The sequence below is a fragment of the Sprattus sprattus genome (genome assembly GCF_963457725.1).
Source record: "Sprattus sprattus genome assembly, chromosome: 4".
Classification (NCBI taxonomy): Eukaryota; Metazoa; Chordata; class Actinopteri; order Clupeiformes; family Clupeidae; genus Sprattus; species Sprattus sprattus.
In genome coordinates this window covers 47,150,802-47,172,432 of record NC_137923.1, presented here as the reverse complement: position 1 = coordinate 47,172,432, position 21,631 = coordinate 47,150,802, and the positions used below count along the sequence as shown (strand labels likewise).

Here is a 21,631-nt window from a genome sequence, read left to right as displayed (position 1 = left end):
CTCAGACAATCACTTGTTTACTTCCGTTCTTCCTAGTACTCCTCTTCTACTCTGAGTTTCGAGGCTTTGTCTGTAAACTCAAATGTCTTTAAAAAAATGATATACGCCATGTCATCTTACCATTGTCATCATACACAGTGTACCCTTCATGTTTATTATTATTATTATTAATATTATATTTTTTATTATTATTTCCGATTTGTATTGTTTTTTTCATTCTTTCCTTTGTTCAAGTGCCTGCTTAGGCTAACATGCACGTCAGGACATAAATCATTCACAGACCAAAGGCCTTGACGATGGCGCTGGTTTTGATGGTGATGTGTCATGACCCCCCCCCCCCCCCCCTCCTCTCCAGTTCCACTGAAGTGTATGACTTGGTTCCCCCATGTGTTAACCCACTACGCTTTCTGGAAGCAGTTGTAAGCCTTTGACAGCTTTTTTGGGTCTCTCTCTTCCCTCTAGGTGAGGAATGACTATATGGTGGAGTTTGCTGATCAGGTCGAGCAAGACATTGCACTTAAGCTGGGATGCCTCGAGATTCGGTGAGTCCCTGACCCTCTTTATGCTTCTCTATGTCTCAGTTTGTCGAAACAGAATACATTTACATGGTAATAAAGCTGCAGGAATGTCAGAAATATCCTATTTAAAGCTATGTGTGCACTGATCTGTTTATTTCAATTGCAGGAGGTTCTTCAGAGAAATGAGAGGAAATGCCCTGGACAAGAAATCAAACTATGAACTATTAGAGTAAGTATTGCTTTCTGTCCATTTCTGTCAGCTCAGTCGCATTACCTAAAGTAATACATGCAGTACAAACCACACAACCTCTCTAAAACCCAAGGTCTGACTGTGTTCTAAAGGTTGGTTGTAGAGTCTCCTGTTGACATGTGCAACAAAAGCGCTAGCCTGTTCACTATCGATCCAGGGATCAGTGCCCAGGTCCACAAACACCTCTGGATGGAGAAGCAGATGAATGCTGTCGTTAGTGCTTGAAGGTCGAGAAACCACTGCATATTGACCATAGCTGTGATTAGCATGTAACAAGGCCAGACCAGTAAGCCTGTGTTTGCTCTCTCCAGGAGGGAGATCTGATGAACTTGGCCAATTAGATTCAGACTCTAAGGTCTTCTCTCTGTCATCAGTAAAAGGGCATTGCTCTCGCTCTCGCTCTCTCTTGCTCTCGCTCTCTCTCGCTCTCTCTCTCTCTCTCTCTCTCTCTCTCTCTCTCTCTCTCTCTCTCTCTTTCTCCCTATTCCATTGTAGTTTCCACCCCCCCCCCCCCCCCCCCCCGGTTCCTTGGTTGCCAAATTCTCTAACAAGCAAAGGTGTTTCTCTCAGCCTTAACACTTTGAGATGGAAGTGAGAGCCCCCCCCCACCCCCCCCCTTATTGTTCCACTGACATTCCTGTTCATTAGCAGTCTCCTCGATAAAGCCGCCAGAGTTTGTAATCCCATGCAAGCATTGCTATTCTGCTTGTGTGCCTCGGTGCAGGGGCTGCCGCAGCGAGCGGAGCATGGGAAGTGCTTGCGGTGGACTTCTGATGGAAGCAATCGGAGGCCCTCGCAGTGCTTCCTCCTTCATTCCCCTTAAGAGTGAAGAATTTCTGTCCCCAAGTCCTGGGGGAAATTAAATGTCTTCTTGCTCGGAGGACATGAGGAGTCGAGGAATGCATCGTATCCCTCTAAGCTCGGCGAGGAAATGTGGTGTCTCATGGCCCTGCCTCAGATGAACGTCGGTTGGAAGGTGTTGGACATGCATTTATGAAGATGCTCCTGAAATATTTTAAAGAAGCTACTGCAGACAGAAGTGCAAGAGATGTCTCAAACCTCTCAATATGAAGAAGAAAATGATTAATTTGCTGACGGGGATTTGACTGTAGATGTTTTGAAGTTTGGGTACCTTTAGACGTGTACAAATATAATAAATTAAGGGTAATATATAATAAAATATATGTTCAATACATTTAAATTTAATATAAATAATATCATTAAATGCAAGGTAGTGTACAGGAGTCGGTAAGGTTGACTTTTGAGCTGTTCTCCATGCTTTTTGTTTCTCCATGCATGTCCATCTGATGAGTAAGTAGGCTTCAAGCTTCCCTTCAATAAATTCAGCCTGATGTGTTGCTAGGTGCTCTGGAGGGAAGGTGCTTGGCATGCTAATCGTCTCCTTCCATCCGTCCAGCAAGTGATGGACTCTCGCGGCCTTCAACACTTCACAGATAGGACATAATGGTCACCCATCAGTGCTAGTCTTATGGTTCTCCTCATTGAGCAGCAGTGAGGAACAAATAAATTAATTTGGCCTTGGCCTCCAGTAAATCCACAAACTAAAAGCTTTATGTGGGAGGCCCAAAGGGATAATTACGAGCAAGGAATCTCTTTAACACATTAGAGTGTTGAAATGTCCTCTCCATCTCATTACTCGGTCCAGTCGAAACGCCAGCGAGGGACCGGGTGGAAACTGGGTTTTGTCCTGGAGCACAAAGACAAGTTTATAATGAATGTATGCCTCCTGCCAGTGCGCTCTCTCTCTCACACTCTCTCTTTCTTTATGTATCTATCTATCTATCAATCTCTTTATATTTTGTGTCACGCTCTTTTGCGTTTTCCCACTCTCTCTCTCTCTCTCTCTCTCCCCATGTCTAGCTCATTCTTGTTCTCATCTCCCAGTTTTCTCTTTACCTTTCTCTCTGCCTGCATTCCAGAGCACCACCCCCTCCGCCTCATTCTCAACCTCAGGCCCTCCCACCTCAGTTGTGCACGCGCTAGTGTTACTTCCAGGTCAGTCCACTGGCGCAAGCTCCCCAAGGGGAGGGAGGACCCGTTCAGGGCTGGCCAGTGGTTACCAACCAGAGTGCACTTTCAATCTGAGTGACGGCTACCGCAGTGACTGGCGAGAGAGGGGGCGAGAGGGGAGGGACTGAGAAGATTGCGGACATCTCGATCTCAGATCACGTAGTGTTAGCAAAGCAGGAAATCAGCCAGATTGATCAAAAATCAAAGGTGCTGGAGCTTTCTGTACTGCATTCAGTGCAGCCTACAGCAGCAGTGCACAATGCTTCACCATTCAATTTTGACAGTTCTCGTTGGTGTTTGTTGTCTCACCCCCATTGCCAAACTTGTAAACTTGTGCATTACTCGCTTGCGCTATAAAGCTTCAGCATGGATTTGCTGAAATGCCTCAGCCAGTGAAACGTTAATGCAATAGCGTAGCAGTTGTGATTTAACAAGCTCCCCTTTCTGCCGATCGCGAATGATAAAACGATCGCAGCGGAGAAGGAGATTTATTGGCCGTGTAGCCGCAGTTACCGTTCAATCCAGGGCTCTGTAAAAGATTGTTCAGGTCCCACGCGGTCCTCTTTAAGTCATTCATCAATTTCTCATCAACGGTGCACTAACGTGTGTGCGCGTTTCCACAGCTATGCTGTACCCAGCAGAGCTATTGTGAAGCTCCCTAGCCTCCAAACCAGACTCTTTCCAAGCGTTTGCCATCTGATAGAAGCACAGTAGTAGTCCCCAGCTCTCTTTCCCTTTTGAACAAGACTGACATTGCAAAGGGCCTGTTGACTTCCAGGATGTGTTCCTTCATCTCGTTTCCATGGACCCAGTATCCTCAGGCCTTCTGCTATTCTGTTAAAATAATTTTCCTCTTGTTTTGCAGGAAAGATGTGGGCCTTAGAAGATTTTTCCCTAAGAGTTTGCTGGATTCCGTTAAGGTGAGTTCCATGAAGAAATGCAAGTAAAGTAAAACCGCCATGTCAGAAATCTTTCCAACTTGGGCAGGTCCTTTGCAGCAGCGGTAGAGGAAATGGACGTGTTTTTTTTTCAGCTTGTCTAGTTCAGTCGGTTCAGAATTTAACCATCACAGCCACAAGTTGACTTGCAATTATTATTATTTTATTTTTTTTAAGAAATGGGCCTTGGTCCGGTTCGATTTTTCCTCCTCTGAGGGGTCCCTTGAGCCCCACATGCATCTTTGCATATCGGGCTCCGCAACCTTGGGAAGGCTTGGCTGCACATGCACACACACACACACACACACACACACACACACACACACACACACACACACTCTTCAGCACCCACCCCCATCTGTCAACCCCTGGCTCCAGCATTTCCGCACCAGGAATGATCCAAACCAGGAGAAACCATTACATCCAAACCTTGCACCAAATACTAGATAGATTTTTGAAATGATTCCTGGATGCTTTTTTAATGTTGTGATTTCACTTTCTACGGCTGAGCTTTTGTTTTGACATGAGGTGTGTGTGTGTATGTGTGTTTGTATCTGTGTGTGTGTGTGTGTGTGTGTGTGTGTGTGTGTGTGTGTGTGTGTGTGTGTGGGCCTGATGTGGATGATGAATTCACGGCACACGCAGCGGTGTGGGGGTCTAACACTGGGAGTTCAGTGAGTCGTGTGTGTGTGGGTTTAAAGAGAGACCTGCTGCTGACCCCACAGAGACGCAGAGAGCAAAATCAGGGGGACAGATGCTCCGCCTGTGGGGTGGGGGGATCTCCTGACCCCCAAGGTCACTGTTAAACCCACTGTCCTTTTCTCTCCACCCCTCTCCCCCACTCCCCTATCTTGGTGAGGGGCAGAAGGGGCTGCTCCCTAGTGCCCCCCCCCCCCCCTCCTCCTCCATCAAGCTGGCCTAGATATCAGCTCCTAGACTGCTGTTTGCAGTGAAAAAACATGTGCAGCTTTCATTAAAAAGAGCCTAGCAGCAGATCTCCGCTCCCTACCCCCACCTCTCAGCATATGTCCCTACGGACACGCATGCCGTTAGCATGTTGCGTTACTGAATAGCAGAGCTAGCATTAGCTCACATCTCTTGGGAATCACATCACACCTCCAATTAAAGGAAGCTCTCTGGTTTAATCTGTAGCTTAGATGAATCGGATGTACATAAAGTGTTGTTGAATAGAGGAGGGAGATCTTCCCAAAAAAAAGTTTTTTTACACAGTGTTAATTTTGACGGTGATAAAATATGCGATGGTGCATTGAATCCACTCATGTTGTTGACGGGGGGTAGTGGGGTCTAATGTGATTATTCCCGCTATTCACTCTACTGAACAGAAGTGTATTACCTGACAGATGGGGCAAGGAGTGTAACTCAATCAAAGCTTAATCAAATTAGGCAGTTAAAGAAATGATGTATTACATAGTGGTGACATTTCTGCAATTAACACCCTCACCCGACCCTTAGGCCTAAGTCTACCATTAGTGGAGCTGAAGTAGTGATTCTTGCTTTGGCAAAGACTGAGGAAAATGTGTTTTCCTTTTGTGCCGAGTCTTTTATAGTGCAGTAAAATCAAACACCTGCACTGATGTAAATGTTCCTGCAAGAGGGTCTGTGTGATGTCTCATCTTGGGTTTCAGCGGGTTGCTTGGATCTTACGTAGTCCTTGTACCAGCTATTTTCCCATGATCCCTGAGGCGTGATGAGCGCAAAAGATACACAGTGGAACTTCCTCTCAGGATGGGTGGGGGACCTGGAGATTAAGGCTGTCGACTCGTTACCAGCTCCCTCGATAACATCATTTTGTGTGTGTGTGTGTGTGTGTGTGTGTGTGTGTGTGTGTGTGTGTGTGTGTGTGTGTGTGTGTGTGTGTGTGTGTGTGTGTGTGTGTGTGTGTGTGTGTGTGTGTGTGTGTGTGTGTGTGTGTGTGTGTGTGTGTGTGTGTGTGTGTGTGTGTGTGTGAGAGTCCATTCCTGGAATACCACCAATCTCTTCAATTACTCACATCCATGAAGCACACGCGAGGGGGGAAAGAGAGACAGGGGAAGAGAGAGAGGGACGGATAGAGAGAGGAACCGAGAGAGAGAGAGGGAGGGGAAGAAAGGAAGATCAGTGTGCCAGAAACAGGGTGGAAGAGAAGTAGAAAGCTGTCCATTCATATCGAACATGATTTTCTCTCACAGGATTGCCTCCTCATCCTGGTGCTATTAAAAGTATCTACACCAAAGCATATTCCAAGTCACATAGAGTTGATCCAGTTCAGACCACTACTGGATGGACAGAAATGCATTTCTCTGAATAAGTGCCACGATAATGCGGCCTTAAAAGCCCTATCAAACAATTGAGCTTGGCAGGCATCTGGCGCTTCTGTTATGAAATTGCTGGCAAGATTGTTTGGTATTCAACAACTCCAGGTGGCTATTTAATTAGCAAGTGTCCCCACCATTCAGAGAAAATGTCTTCAGCTGTCGTAAAAATCTGTTATGGATTATAATTTTTTTTTTTTTAATGAAGGCAACAACCAATTTTGAGCATTCTAACTGTATAGGCTCTGACCCAACAAGGCCTCCAATGGGGTGTTGTTTTGTGTGTGAGAACACGTCGTTTCATTTCCACCTCGCACTCATAACTGATAAAATCATCTCAGGCGGACGCTTAATCACAGTGGCCATTCAGGAGTTATTGAATTCCGTTATCGCACCCCCCTTCTACTCGCACATATACGCTTCGCAGTGGTTAGTTGTTGTCTTGGTGATTGAGCGTTTTTTTATCTGTTTGTCCCAGTCGATAATATAATTTAACATGTGCCACATTGCTCTTCCCAGCACAGGGTGTCTGATGGCTGGTAGGGGTCTTGACCATGATGTACTGTGTGTGTGCCCAGCCACCTAATGAATGTGTCTGGCTGCTTCTCCACTCAGGCCAAATCACTGCGCAAACTGATCCAGCAGACCTTCAAGCAGTTCGCCAACATGAACGACGAACAGAGCATCCTAAAGTTCTTCGAGATCCTGTGGCCGGTCTACAGATTTGATAAGGAGTGTTTCAAATGTGCTCTTGGGGTAAGATAATGCTGTTATTTTCCATATTTGCAATGTTTATTATAATGAAGTGTGTTCTGAAGAGAGGGCTGTTATGTAGAGGGTACCGGGAAGGTATTTCTGTTGTTTGTGGGCTCTACTGCCCTCTACTGGATATGTAAGGGAAAAATGCTGTTCATGCCACATGATGCAGTTTTACAGTAAAGCCTTAAGCATACATTTAAACCTACATTTCTCAGTCTTTTGTGACTATAAAATCTCATGACACCATAGTAGTTTCTCCATTGAATCTTATGGTTTCTGTTGCAGTCGAGCTGGGTGATCTCTGTGGAGCTGGCCATCGGGCCGGAGGAGGGAATCAGCTACCTGACAGATAAAGGCTCAACGGTGAGGGAATCTTTATCAGGGATCCTGCAGGTCACACTGTATTTAAACACTGTATTTAAATGCTCTATTTAAACAGTGTATTTTGATGCCACTTTCTTTATGAATGTCTGGCAGTGAAGGTATATGTAAGCTATAGGACGAGAGCATTGTTGGTTTACAATGGTGCAACCAATTTTGTTTATCATTAATAGCATGCTTGGAAATGCATCATGCTTAAAATGTATTTATTTTGTATTCAACATTTTTAAATCACATGTGGTGTACAGTACTGTATTTGCATTTCTTCCTAAAATATGCAACAATCTTCACACATAATTTTTCTTTTTTTGATGTTATTATTCTCTCTTTCATGTAATTCTTTCATCGCACACATATTCCGTTAGGGCTCTCCGACTCACTCACTCTAACATCAGATTGAAATGTCAGTGGCATACCCGAGTCCTCAAGCATTGATTTCTATTACAAAGGCTCCCAAAATGTCCTCCGGTCAATCTGCTCCAGAGGGTCCAAAGTGGCAGTCTTTCTTTTCTGTTTCGCTTGCATGGCGAGCATGACGTTCAGAAAGAGAGCTTATTTTTGCAATGTGAAGCTCCACTTTTCCCACTTTTGTGAGCTGTGTAAGACCTGTAAATATTCTTGGTTAGAATGTTTTTTGTTTAAAAAGACCTCCATGGGCTCCACGTGTGACAAATCCAGGGAAGTTGTGATTTGCGTTGCAATGTAGATCAGGGTTTTTCAGAGCAGTCATTCAATGTTCAGTCCTCATACAGCTGCCATCACATCATTACAGTGCATGAAATGCCCTGTATTGTTATTCCTAGGCATTTTCTTCTTCTTCTTCTTATTCTTCTTACCTTTTTCTGCGATTAATTCAGCCCGAACCGTTTAACGTAGAAACTTCATTCAAACTTTGTCGCGTAGGTCTTGTAAAGAACACTTATGCTATGTATTTTTCACTTTTCTAAACTTTATACTTTTTAAGATATTAAATAAAAAAGAATCTATATTTTCCCATTGACTTACATTGGGCCATTATGACATCATAATAGGGTCTTTAAACTGGCTTGCACCTGTGCTCCACTGACATCTGTGCCAAATCCAAGGAACCTTTTCTCTGTCCCTCTCAATTTAACTGTAACTAGGAACATTAAGACACCTTCCATTCTCTACTTTTTTCTCTCTCCATCTCTCCACCTTTCTCTCTATCCCTCTCAGTCTACTTTCTCTCACACTCAATCTCTCTTCTTCACTCCATTTTTATCTCCTTTTTTCAATATTTTCACTCTCTTTTTCTCTTTCACTCTTGTTCACTCTTCTTTCCTTCTTCCACTCTTCTTTCCTTCTTTCACTTTTCTTTCCTTTCTTCACTCTCCTTTCTTCTTTCCTTGTTTCACTCTTCTTGCCTTTCTTCTTTCCTTCTTCAACTATGATTTCCTTCTTTCACTCTTCTTTCTTTTCTTCTTCCACTCTTCTTTCCTTTCCTCACTCTTCTTTCTTTTCTTCTTTCCTTCTTTCACTCTTCTTTCCTTCTTCCCCTCTTCTCTCCTTTCTTCACTCTTCTTTCCTTCTTCCACTCTTCTTTCCTTTCTTCTTTCCTTCTTTCACTCTTCTTTCTTTTCTTCTTCCTTTCCTAACTTTTGCATTTCATGCACTGGTATTTCCTTCAGGAAATGCATTTTCTAGTTGTTATTGTTCCCCTGTGTGCTGATATTGTCATGAAAACCACCATTACACCTTATAAAAACCAGTCACCCAAAACACTGTAGTGTTCTTCCTCTTTACTCATTTGTTTTTGTTCTGCAGCCAACCCATCTGGCCAACTTCACGCAGGTGCAGACCATCAATTACTCATGCCTGGAGGACAAGGAGCGCAAAGGCATGCTGCAACTCAATGTGGCCGGAGCCGCTGAGGTAGGCCACAGCACAGTGATGACACACACACACACACACACACACACACACGCACACACAGGTAAGATGACCACTCAATAAAGGTCATCTCTGGCGTGGATACCATAGCCACTGCTCATCACAACAGTGTGTAGAACAAAGCACTGAGTCTAGGCTTGGGCGGTATCATGGTGTTGCGTTTCACCGGGGTATTTCTTTTAGAAATTCCAAAGGCATACAGACGCCCTGTTTAAAACCGATACGGAGCCAACTTTATTTCGCTCGTGGTTATCACTTCCAGGGAGGACTAATATTTCATATAATTCACGTGATCTCGCCCATGTTCTAATGTGTTAACACTCACACTACTGTTAGTAGTTTGGTGAAATATGTTTCCAAAACATAATAGGGGGTGCTTATGGCAATGTGTGTTGAAGTGGAGTGGTGTTGAAATAAACAATGGGTGGTGTTTAAACTCTTCAACAAGGAGTTGTCACAGCATTTCCACAAAATGGTTAGCCAGCACCAGCAACCACGGATTCCTCTTCTTTCTTCTTCTACGTCTTTAAACTGGTAACCCAAATTTAAGCTGCCTTTTCAATGTTAAAACGTGAAAAGCCCTCCATAGAGCCCGTGTACTGAAGAAAACATGGCGGCACAACATGGATGCCTCATATGTAGTGTCGCAGCCCAGCTCTCAGCACGACGCAACAAGGGAATTCTTAAGCATATTCTTTTATTAACTCTTTAAGTTACAAACCAATGTACTCAAACATTACAACAAAGGTAATCAAATTAACAGAAAATAGGGGAAAACCTATGCCTTGCACCCAGTGCAAGCAGCACTTTCCCCTCTGTCTCTCTCTCTCAGCCAGCTCTTCTAACTGACTTTTTTAAAGCTCTTTTGTTTGACTAGATTGGCACTGATCAGCCACTAGTGAAACAATCTGCAGGTGAGCTGCAATTAGGGGAAGCTCGACCTACCTAGTCCCCAGCACACCTCCCCAGGGTCCTAAAGCCTGCCTTGTAGTACTGTTCAACCATAGTAACCTAAGTGGGAGCCTAAGAGCAGCTTGGGCTACCACAGTAGATATGAGGGGCTTATTTTAGGCTAGTGAAAGCACAACTATTCACAGTTACAGGTAATTACACACTAATAAATACATAATTTTCATTTCTGCTAATAGATCCCTGTTTTTTTTGCTTTAAAAAAAAAAAAATTAAGTATCACCATATACTTTATGAAAAACATTTCCACCAACACCCCCTACCTTCTGGCGATCACTCCACAGTGATCATCCTACTACACTGCAAGCATACGGTGGGTGTTGGAACAGTCATAACATATAGCTGTGACCTATAATCTCAGCCGAATGGTCTGTTTTATTGAGCTCTGGAGGCTTAGCTCTGTTTTTCCGTGAATTTCACTGGCTGAATTCTTCATGTAGGCAACCCCTAGTCACACATTCATGAAAATGGCCCAGATGAATTACAAAGCACAACTTTTACAGGGTGCGGCCTCAAAACATGTTTTCTGCACATCATGTTTTGATTGGAGCACCTCTATACACAACACACTCGTCTGCCAACTGTGCTTGCTTATGTGAAACCAGCAACATCCACCCCCTCCCGTCCCCCCTTGAGTACGTCTGGCATGTCTAACTGCCCACTGCGCTCCTGCCACGTGCTGACTAGGCAGTCACCTCGGGCTGCACTTGTCAGTGACCAGTCCGTTATTGATCTGTGTTTTTGGCAGCCTGCTTTTAAAGGGCATGAAAGGCCTCTGTGATTGCTCGTCCTTCACACTGAGGAAGCAGGACCCTGCAGAGGAGCACTTTCTTCCTGTAAGAGTGGCGTTTGTCACACTCTAGAAAGAAGGTCTTTGTGTGTGTGTGTGTGTGTGTGTGTGCGTTTGTGGTGTGTCTGTGTCTTTGTGTGTGTGTGTGTGTGTGTGTGTGTGTGTGTTACAGATGGGGTGAGATGAGAGCTTTAATCAGAGGGAAACTGTGACTAAGGTGTTTGTCACTGAGATAACACATAACACACTCAGACACACTTACACCCTCACACACACACAGAGAGGTGTGGTGGTGTTTTTGTCTCCGCTGTCTGCTGCAGAAAAGAAGGGTCAGGGAATCATACTATGAAGCTATATGGGTATGAGCATGTGGGAGGGAACATAGACAGTGACTGTGTGTGTGGGAGTGTGGGGTGGGGGTGGGGGGTCGTGTGAGTGAGTGTGAGTGTCTGTGTGTGTGTGTGTGTGTCACTGCACGCCTGTGGGTACATGCAGGCTGTGTGTGTGTGTGTGTGGGATGAGTGGGAGTGTCTGGTGGGGGGGAGTTAAGTTGGCCCATGCTCTTCTGATGGGAGGGGACAGCTGCTCTGTCTCGCTCTCTCGCTCTCTCTCGCTTTCTGTCTCTCTCTCTCGCTCTCTCTCTGTCTCTGTCTTTCTCTCCTCAGCAGTTGTAGTGTGGTTGATAATGGCCCTTTGTGGACTCCCCTGTTTTCACAGCCTCTCACAGTGACCACGCCGTCCTTCCCCATAGCAGAGAACATGGCCGACCTGATAGACGGCTACTGTCGGCTGGTCAATGGCGCCACACAGTCCTTCATCGTCCGACCCCAGAAAGGTAAACACACCACTCCTATGGTTCTGTCTTCAGTTTCAGTTTAATGCTTTAGCCCTCAGGGAAATCTTTGTCCGCTTATCGCTGGATCTGTTTCTATGGCTACGCTATCTGTGAGTCATCCCAGGCGCTCACCATCCAGCTATGTGCTGACGGCTGGCTAACTCTAAAAGGGCAACTTTGTCACAGATTTCTCACAGCCCGACAGCACTACATGGATCGTAAAATAAAAAACACACTTTGGTGTGGTGTTTTTTTCCGAAATGTTGCTGTTTATATTTTTGCTTGCTGTTTGTGTGCCTGAGTAGTATGTTTTGGTGGGAAGTGAGAGAGAGAGAGAGAGAGAGAGAGAGAGAGAGAGAGAGAGAGAGAGAGAGAGAGAGAGAGAGAGAGAGAGAGAGAGAGAGAGAGAGAGAGAGAGAGTGAGTTAAAGTGGGAGGAGTGACCTGGGAGTAATGCTTTCTCTTTTGGCATAGTTTAGGCAGCACAAGCTCTATCCTAAACAGTGCATCTTGTCTGTTCGTTAATGTTTGGATAACTCAATGTGCTTTAATTCTTTCTGGCCAACAGAGGGTGAGAGAGCTCTTCCATCAATACCCAAGTAAGTGAAAGCTGAAGTAATCATACACTTACATATAATACCAAAGTAAATTATTGAAAACAATATCACCAATCATCTCATTGATACACGCTTACTCTAAATTCAGTATGAAAGAGGCCAGCTTGTTTTCCGCCTCAGTGTTGTGAATGGGCATAACTGTAAGGCATTTTGTCTGTGCTTTTTTTAGATGTAGCTCAGGCACCAAGTATTGTCTGCCTTGTGTTCCTCATTATCAGAAATAGTTTTAAAGCTGCCCCCGTGTTGTTCCTGCTCGTTGTGGGATCTAACACATGGATTCTCCCCACACAGGGTTACCAACAATGAGAAGCGTATCGAGGCGGTCAGAACCGGGGTGCGGGCTATCTCTGTGTCAGGTAGGATTGAACATCTTCTTCTGTGGGACTGTTTTGCTTGCTTGACTGTTATCACATGGAAGCGCTTGGAGAACCTTGAATGGAAGTAGGAGTTTGAGGGAACAAGAACTTTTACATTTGTGCAATCCAAAAGTAATCTGAAGTCAATGCGAGTCTTAAAAGAAATATAGTGTGTGTGACTTGATGATGATATGCTTGAAGTCTTCTGTACAAGCAGAGGGAAATTACAGAGTTGTCGGTTAAAGTAATACTACAGTTCAGCAATTTATTTTCTCTTCATTTTGTTCAAATACTTGTCACGACACTCTCCAAGGCCACAGGGGGGGGTGTCAAAATGAGAAACGGCAAAACAAACGAGAACGCTAACCAGCAGCTGGCATGGGCTCCGGAGACAGGGACTGTCATATTGAGACACACATGGCCCGTGACGCGCAGTGGAATTCTGCACTGTCAGAATCACAAGTGGCCCCCACTGCCTCAGTGCTGAAGGAGAGGGGGCCGCAGGAGCTGAAGGAGCAGGAGGCGCAGCAGCAGGTGCCAGAGCCTCCAGCTGGAGGTGGGGGGTTTGGTAGTGGAGGGGGTTCATATAATCTTGAAAAATGCACTGCTGCAGCCAGCAAGCTCCACTCGCTCAAGGAGCAGCGCTACGCTGGGAACAAGCGGGCTGTCAGCGGCAGATCCACGGCTCTCTAACCATAGATGGATCACACAATCGCACACAGACACACACACACACCCCCAGGCAGGGCGAAATACTTGCCAGTGCGGCATTTGTTTACTGGATGGAGAAATATGCTACTAGAGGAATACCCAGCTGTGTCTTTCTCCCTATCTCTCTCCCTCTTTCTCTGTCTGTCTGAGCCCCATCTCTCAAGTCTGTTTCCCTTACTTTGCTCTTTCCGTCTTGTTATATAACCCCTCCCCCCCCCCCCCCCCCCCCAGACCAAACTGACTGAAACGTTCCTCTCTTCCTTCCTCTGCCCCCTTTTCTATTTTGCTCCATATTTCCATCTCTCCTAAATGTCAGACCACCCCCCCCCCACCTCCACCCCATGTGGAGGGCCTTGTTGCTGAGCTACTGAATGCCAACAACCCCTGGGGGGTTGGGGGGGTGTGGTGGGGTGGGGGGTTGGTGGTTCACGTCCCAGAGACAGAGATAATGGAACTGATTGAGACAGAGCTGGGTGCAGCCGTGTCGCCTGCTGGGGCCAGGGACTGTTCAGGAGATTGGAGGGGGGTCGGAAGACGGGACGCCCTGCTCTGAAAGACCTTATTTGTGTTCGGCGGACGGCCACAGCAGCAGCAGCCAGCGGGGCCCCAGGAGCCCGTCAGCGAGTCAGAAGGGGTGCCCCTCTCTCTCCCCCTCTCCAGAGAACAGTCGCGCCAGTCATGGAGACGACGGCGGCACTGAAAACTGAGGTTACGTAGGGGCTTGTGTAAGAGGCTGCAGCAGTGGCAAGATTTGTCTGGTGTCGTGTGATGTTCAACTGTGTCATCACTGGAATGAAGGTGGCTTTTGAAATGCTATTAAATAGCATTGGGCTATAGCCTGCAAAGCATGACAAGGTCGGTTGAATCTTTGTCATTGTGTAGCGTATTTCCTGTGGTTGAGCTTGGACTGGAACGTGAGCCCCATACTGCCTGAACGGAGCCAATGAAACAACACAGGAAGTGGTTTATTTGACGTGGGTCTCCCATATCTTGGTGTGAGGAATGATGACGCAGAAGCCGTTCAGCATCTACTGAATGGAGACACGCCACACACTCCCAGTCATGTCAGAGCGGTGTTTACATGTTAGTGTTTCAAACGCAGAATCCATAAGTGACATTTTCTTAGATGGAAGGTCATGCAGCATCTGCACACAAGGGATCTGGAGGCTGGCTCCGTTTATGCTAATTTGATATGTCTCAATGGAGCTCATTTTCCATCAGGTCAATACCCATCATAACGGAGTGATGGTGAGAAAGTGGAAATCCATCTCAGGTTAAAATTGGATTGATGTGGGAAGCGAAATTGGATTGATGTGGGAAGCGAAAATACAGGTGAACTATGAGCAGTGGCCTGATGCTCTGTACCTGTTTGTGCTAAAGTGTGTGTGGAGGGGTGTGTGTGTGTCTGTGTGTGTGTGTGTGTGTGTGTGTGTGTGGGGGGGTGCGTGCGTGTCAATAAAGAAGTCACAAGGATTCTTGGAAGTGAACAAGGCGTTTTTTCTCTCCCTATTTAAAATTGAAACAGACAATTGTTCTCCTCATACCATGCTCTGTTGCTACATCTGTCTCTCTCTCCCTCTTATCACATCCTCTCCCTCCAGCTCTCATCTTCTTTTCCATCTCTTTCTCTCTCTCTCTCTCTCTCTCTCTCTCTCTTTCTCTCTCTCTCTTCTCCTCATTCCCCCCCTGAAGACCTAGTGCCTCAGAGCCCTCCCAAGTCGGCTAAAGCCCGACGCTTTCTTCTTCCTTTCGTCTTCTGCTCCCGTGAACCTTCACCCAACGGTACTCAGGCTGCCAGCAGCCTCCTGCTCGGCTTGATTAACTCTAACTCTAACTGTGTGTGTGTGTGTGTGTGTGTGTGTGTGTGTGTGTGTGTGTGTGTGTGTGTGTGCCAGGCTGCCTCTGTCTGCTTCTGCTTCCAGCTATCACAACTGCTCGCAGCTAAAGATGCTCGGTTCCCAAAGGAGGGTAGAGGTTTTTTGTCAGCTGGGAGCCAACCCCATGACCTAAGTTACCCATGACCATCTGAATGTGTTGACCCGTTTTGGTGCCAGGATAAGACCAAATGGTCCAAACAGTGTGCACTGTACTATCCTATGAGGCCACGTCTCCCACGGAAAGGTTGGGCAGGGTAACCAGCTCTTTAGCAGTTACAGCTTAAGATACTTGTATCCCAAAGCCAATTGCAGTACAGGAAGAGAGGACCATTTTTTATCATGAAAACAAACCCATGACCTTGGTGTCAATATGACCTGTCTACATGAGTAGATTAACACAGATGAGCTCACCTTGACTCCCAATATGCTCCCATTAAAAGTTGTACAGTCTCTGAACAGTCCCTAGGGTTAGGCTTATAGTAGGCTGACGGCGGGGCATATGGTCCTCTGAACAGTAAGGTAAGGTGGCCAGCATCTGCGTTTCATTTTAAAACAACTAAAGCAACTGACCAGTGGGATATACCATCGGAGAATGGCTGGTCACTCTGAATAACTTGACATAACAGGGCGCTGCTGCTACTGCTACCTGTATGTGTGTGTGCTACTGCTGATGCTAACACCGATGCTAATGCTTTGCCAGTTTTGGAGTGGATGTAGAGTGGGGTGCAGAGCGGGCTTGATTTAAAACCTGGTTTGAGGTCACCACAGAATGCCAGCCAGCACTGCCGATATTTCCCTGTAGCGCTGTCTTCACCGCACTGACAGAGCCCTGCACTGGCTAAGGAGTGAGACTGCACACTGCATGAAGGGGATTTTGTGCGGTGGGGTCCAGGGTAGATTCTGCCCAGAAACCCCCCTCCTCCTCCTAAACTGAACTGGGTCAGCCACTGCAGGAACAAATAATGATGAGAAAAAAACAATGCTCGACGTCTCAAAGAAACGGCAACTTAACCACGTCTGTTCCGAAAGAGACAATGTATAGTCTCACAGTACTCTCTTCCCAGAGAGAGCAGATCTCCCTTTCTCACACTCTCTCTCTCTCTCTCACTCTCTCTCTCTCTTGCTCTCGCTTTCTCTCTCTCCGTCTCACTCTCTTTTTTTCCCTTGACTCTCCTTGGCGTTAAAATAAACACAGCTTGAAAGGACGGGAGACATCGGCAAGCTGCAAAAGATTAAATCAAAACCCCCACCATTTCTTCTTTTCCCCTCTATCTTCTTCTCTTCTCTTGCCTAGCGTACTTCTGTTCGCCCGACTGCAGTGAAGCCACTGTCACAAATCAACAGGGTTGCATTGTCTCTGGTGTACAGGCATCAAGCACTGTGTTTTTTTCGGCAGGCCACGTCGACACTTCCAACACTTCTGACTGTCACGCATGGCTTCGGTTCACCTCACCTTTTTATATCGCTCTTAAAAACGTGTTATTTTGTCCCCACGTTGCTGAAGACATTCACGCGGTGTGTGGTTTTTACTTTTTATGTCTCTGGAGACGCTCCAAGCTTGACATCCTCAGAGAAACTAAACAGACCAATTAAAGTGTGCTTTTTTATTTTTATTTAACTGCCCCCTTTCTGGCAACCCAACTCCCAGCCTCACCCCCCGTCCCGCCCCCCCCAAACCCACCCTACCAGCAGCAGAATGACCACCCATTGGCTACCGCCCCCATCTATCTCACACCCACCATAGAGATTGCGTAGTGGAAAGCCCAGGTGATTGCCAGTGGCTTGAACCTATGCAAACTCCTGGAGGAAAACAATGCTGGCAGGAGTGCTCAGACCCCCCCCCCCCGACCCCTCCCACCCCCCCTCCCCAAATTCAATCAGCTACCACACATTCCAACGGTGGTCCTACTCGATTTCAGCCCTGGGCGCTCCAGTGACTCCACAGAGGGGAGAAAGGTGGCAGTAAAAGGCCTCTAATCATTCTAACAGCTGCTTGGAGGCCATTGGGTGTGCTGATTGCCTCTGTAATCAAGTTTAAGTCATAACAAAGACTGTCATTTTTTTTAAAGAAATGTTTCTTCATCACATTAAACATTTTTCTTCTTCCCTCTCCCCCCTCCCCTCCATCTCTCTCTCTCTCTCCTTTTTGCATGCCTCTCCTTGGACCTGCAGAGGATGTTAGTGGGGATGGTAAAGTTTTGGCTTTTTTAATATTTTCCGTTTCATTCCTTCCCATGCCCAGCCACTAACCCGCTAGTGCTGCTTGTGTTACTGTTGGCGATGGATAGGACATGTCAGATGTACAGTAAAGTGTGTTACTGTAGGCTGTGTTTTAAATGTTTTACTCAATTTAGATTTAATTATTGTATGTATGCGATTTGTGTGTATGTGAGGTGTGTCTGTGTTTGTGTGTGTGCTCGCGGGTGCATGCGAGAGAGAGGGAGAACAAAGTGTATTTGAGTGTGTCTGTGTCTGTGTGTGTGTGTGTGTGTGTGTGTGTGTGTGTGTGTGTGTGTGTGTGTGTTTGTGTGTGTTCACTATAACTGGTGGAGTGCATGTATTACACTTTAAGTGACTCTCATCGCCTCCTCCCAGCTCTGCTGTCTTTCAAAAGCCTGAATTTGGACAGGAAATATCTCTCTCTCACACACACACACACACACACACTCTCTCTTACTCATACTTTGTTCTGTCTCCCTCTCTCGCGTCTTCTCTTCTTTGTAACCCTTCTCCTTTCTCCCTGCCTCGGCGTGGCCCTGGTGCTGCATTCCTGACTTAAAAGGAATCAGCTGCAGAGACACAATTATGTTTCAAGACCTAAGGAGCAAACCAGTGGCCACTACAAGACAGACACACACACACCCACACCCACACCCACACACACACACACACACACACACACACACACACACACACACACACACACACACACACACACACACACACAGATAGACTGAGTGTGAGAGATCGGGGAGAGGGATCGGGACAGTTCAAAAGAGCCATCGTTTCTGTTGAGTGATGAAAAGAATAGTAAAGAGAGAGAAAGAGACAGACAGAGAGAAGTGCAGAGAGAGAAAAAGAGAAGTCCCTTCTCCTCCAAGCCTTTCCTCCTGCACCCAGACACACAGCTGCAAAGCCCTGCTGTGATTGGCCGGACAAACAGACAGATATGCGCACCACATGAGCAACGGAGCAACTCTGTGTAAAAGCTGGGAGGACTGCTTGAGTGTATGGACATGGTATGGTTCCTGTGTGTGTTGGTCCGTGTGTGTGTGTGCGCGTTTCTGTTCCCAGTCTTGTGGGTGTGTGTGTGTAAGTGTTTAGAGTAGAGAGTATGTGTGTGCGCACCGTCTGAGTGGAGCGTTTATTTTCAGCCGGCTCTAGCTTCTGCTGTGGAAGATTACTTATTTTAGTCCTTTCTTTCTTTTTTCTTTTTTCTTTGCTGCGTTCTCAGCTGCATTAACTAGAGTGGACGTTGGCGACGCCGGAGAACCCTTTTACCATACTGACCGTTTGCTCTTGTGTTTCCTCTCCCCTCCTCTCCATACACAGAAACTGATGACTATGCGGAGATCATAGACGAGGAGGATACCTACACCATGCCCTCTAGTAAGTACCAAATAACCTCCTTAATTCTTAATCCTGTCAAGCAGGCTGGTAGCTGCTTCATTTGCAGTATGTTTGTCCCACTTGGGGCTGTCAACCAGACCTTGCTTTCTCTCCGTCTCTCTCTCTCTCCCTCTTTCTCTGTCTGTCTGTCTCTCTCTGTCTGTCTGTCTCTCTCTCTCTCTCTCTTTCTCTTTCCCTCTTTTGAGATCCAGATGTTTCTGACTTAGGCCAAAATTCTGTTTGAAACGTGGCTTCTGCGCTTTATCATGACCTATTTTTCCTCCAGCCGTTCTGTCTGTTTCTTTCTTTCTCTCTGTCTTTCATCATCTCCCTTCTGTATCTGTTGCTCTTTTATCTTCTTTCTGTTTGTTTGAGTGGCCACAGGAACTGTGCTGCTATCTACACCTGAGAATACCACAGGTTGTTTGACCCCCTTCTTGCCAAATCTAAATAGTTGTCGTCATGTGTTTTGGAAATAATAAGGTTACTCAGAGGGGTACTGAGAAAAGAAAAAAAAAACAGGCGTAACAGATTTTGCCTAGTGTTTATGTTTTAAATATTTCCAGAAAAGGTTTGCTTGAGTGCTGCCTCACGCTGAACAGATGTTCAGGCATTTCAACCAGACATTGAGAGCCTCAGAACTTAAACCTGCGGCTCATGATCGTTTACATGGCTGTCACTATTCGAAACTGTGACCGAAAACACTGAGGTAATTAGCTTGAACTTCAGCTAACAGCTGGTGCTTTTCATACAGCTAGTAAAATGACTCGTTGCGTCTTCCTGAGGCCTGTCACAGGCCCTCTAAGAAACCTTTAAAAATCACACATACAGTTCCATTTTGCTTAGAATCATCTTAAGGTGGACTGACCAAGCATAGGGACTATTTTCAACACAATATCCATTTAGTTTCGTGATGCCAGCTACTGACAAGTACTGAGTTTCTTACCAGATATTGTTGAGAAGCATCAACAAGCATCCAGCTGTTTTAAAACATTACCTGGAGCTCTTCTCTTTTCGTTTGGACGTATCTCAATGTGACAAGTGTAGCATGGTTCTCTCTCCTATGCTAAACCTAGCTTGGTGATGGAAGCTGAAACTGGTTTATTGGTCAGAATTACCACCCAAACAGTGGTGCATCCCCTTCCTCAGACAAGACAAGGCCAGGAGCCCAGTTTAGCATCTGAGTCAGCCAGCCAGTCAGTCACCCTCGGGCACTGTTACCAGCCTGAGCTAATGACCCTGAGTCTCGTGGCCTCATGTGAGGCAGGGCCCAACAAAAGGCCCTGTGCACCAGGCGAAGAGCCGCCGGCCTGGCACATCATGGGGATCAGAGGGCTGTCCCAGGCCCAGCTGACTGCCTCAATGAACTCCCCCATACCCCCTCTGCCTGACCATGAAAGGCCTGAACCTAGATTTTTATGTGCTGTGGCAGTGTAAAGCACAAGCATGAAGTATTAGTGCCTGTTAGCACTGTACAATACCATATACAGCATAGCTCCCCACAATATTTGTAGACACTAACTGTCTGGGATGACTCTGTTCAGGGAGTTTTATGTGCAATGCTGATCCTTGCACAAACATTGAAGGTAGTGGCCTTCTTGTATAGTACTGTGCCTCTCTATTTCTATTTTTATGTAAGGCTGTACACTGCTGTATGAGACCGCTTTTGGCAGTTTATTGTTTATTAAAACATACGTGTCTGTGTTGTTAAACACACATGTAGGATATTCGCCGCCAGGTGGATCTCCTTCAAATATGGTTGCCACCTGCCGTGATGAGCCACGGTTGTCAAAGTATCTGTCTTAGGGAAAAAAACATTGGACACTGTATTACATATGGACTGGCAAAGTGTTGTTAATAAAAGAACATAGACAACATCTGGCTCATTTTGTAGAGTCGACCACTGGATTCTACATGGCTGTGAGCCCAGAATAAATAGCGTTAAGTACAAGTACATGATCAGACAGCAATTTACATTATTTTTTTGCAAGCTTGGTCAAAAAGTGATGGCATTATTTCACCAGTAGCTTGTCCACTGCCACATTAAAAGGGACAGTTATAAACTCATAGCAAAAACTGTATGAGATAATATATTTTCACTGTTCACTGTACATCTCAGAGTCCAGTGGTTCATTGTTTAACTCTAGGCCATGTTGAAATGTCTGGCATGATCATCTCATGCTTCATTATTTTCTGCGTCACGGCTGACGTCACTTGATCATCAGTTGAGCGGCTTCATTGTGCCTTCACAAAACTGCATTCTTCTGTCTGTATTACCAGTAGCACAGAGATCTTAGCTTAGCTTAGCTATGCTTAGATCTTACCTCATGCCATGTAGCATTGAACCTTTATTTTTTCCACTTTTCTTTCCTCTCTTGCCTTGTCTAATTCAAAAGTCAACATCTGGGTCAGTCCTCTTGACCTCCACCTCAAGTGCCACTTCTGTACTCATTCTCTCTGATGACTGTTATTTGTTGATGCCTCTTCTTGTCCACTTGGCCTCCCCATCTCTCCATCCTGCACTGTGTCTTGCTGTCACATTCTCTCGTGTTCAATTCTGATGGTTCTAAATACCAGCTCTTTTGCTTTTCTCCTCACTTTAAATGTCCAGCAGAGGGCTATGGCGTAGTTGAAGGTAACCCTGTCTTGCTCTCTCTTTCTTTTAGACTTTCTTTGTCTTTTTCTGTTTCTCACTCCTGTCTTTCTGCCTGTATCTCTATGTTTCTCTCCTTTTCTCTCTCCCTCCCTTTCTCTTTCTCTCTCACTCC

At 45.9% G+C, this 21,631-nt stretch overlaps 1 protein-coding gene across 9 annotated transcripts in view; it reads left to right on the top strand.

Moving 5' to 3' along the window:
- ptk2aa (protein tyrosine kinase 2aa) overlaps positions 1–21,631 on the top strand; it is a 94,397-nt gene that overhangs the window by 53,765 nt on the left and 19,001 nt on the right. For 5 of the 9 annotated variants that reach the window (XM_080838090.1, XM_080838096.1, XM_080838095.1 and 2 more), the window contains 13 exons: positions 463–542; positions 685–747; positions 3,665–3,719; positions 6,665–6,805; positions 7,094–7,171; positions 8,975–9,082; positions 11,577–11,694; positions 12,262–12,292; positions 12,602–12,666; positions 15,070–15,159; positions 17,427–17,444; positions 18,807–18,863; positions 21,475–21,498. In XM_080838090.1, the coding sequence (XP_080694216.1) occupies positions 463–542; positions 685–747; positions 3,665–3,719; positions 6,665–6,805; positions 7,094–7,171; positions 8,975–9,082; positions 11,577–11,694; positions 12,262–12,292; positions 12,602–12,666; positions 15,070–15,159; positions 17,427–17,444; positions 18,807–18,863; positions 21,475–21,498 (928 nt within the window). Of the gene's footprint in view, positions 1–462; positions 543–684; positions 748–3,664; positions 3,720–6,664; positions 6,806–7,093; positions 7,172–8,974; positions 9,083–11,576; positions 11,695–12,261; positions 12,293–12,601; positions 12,667–15,069; positions 15,160–17,426; positions 17,445–18,252; positions 18,494–18,806; positions 18,864–21,474; positions 21,499–21,631 lie in introns of those variants that run through there. The other 4 variants (XM_080838092.1, XM_080838093.1, XM_080838094.1 and 1 more) reach the window with 4 other exon arrangements.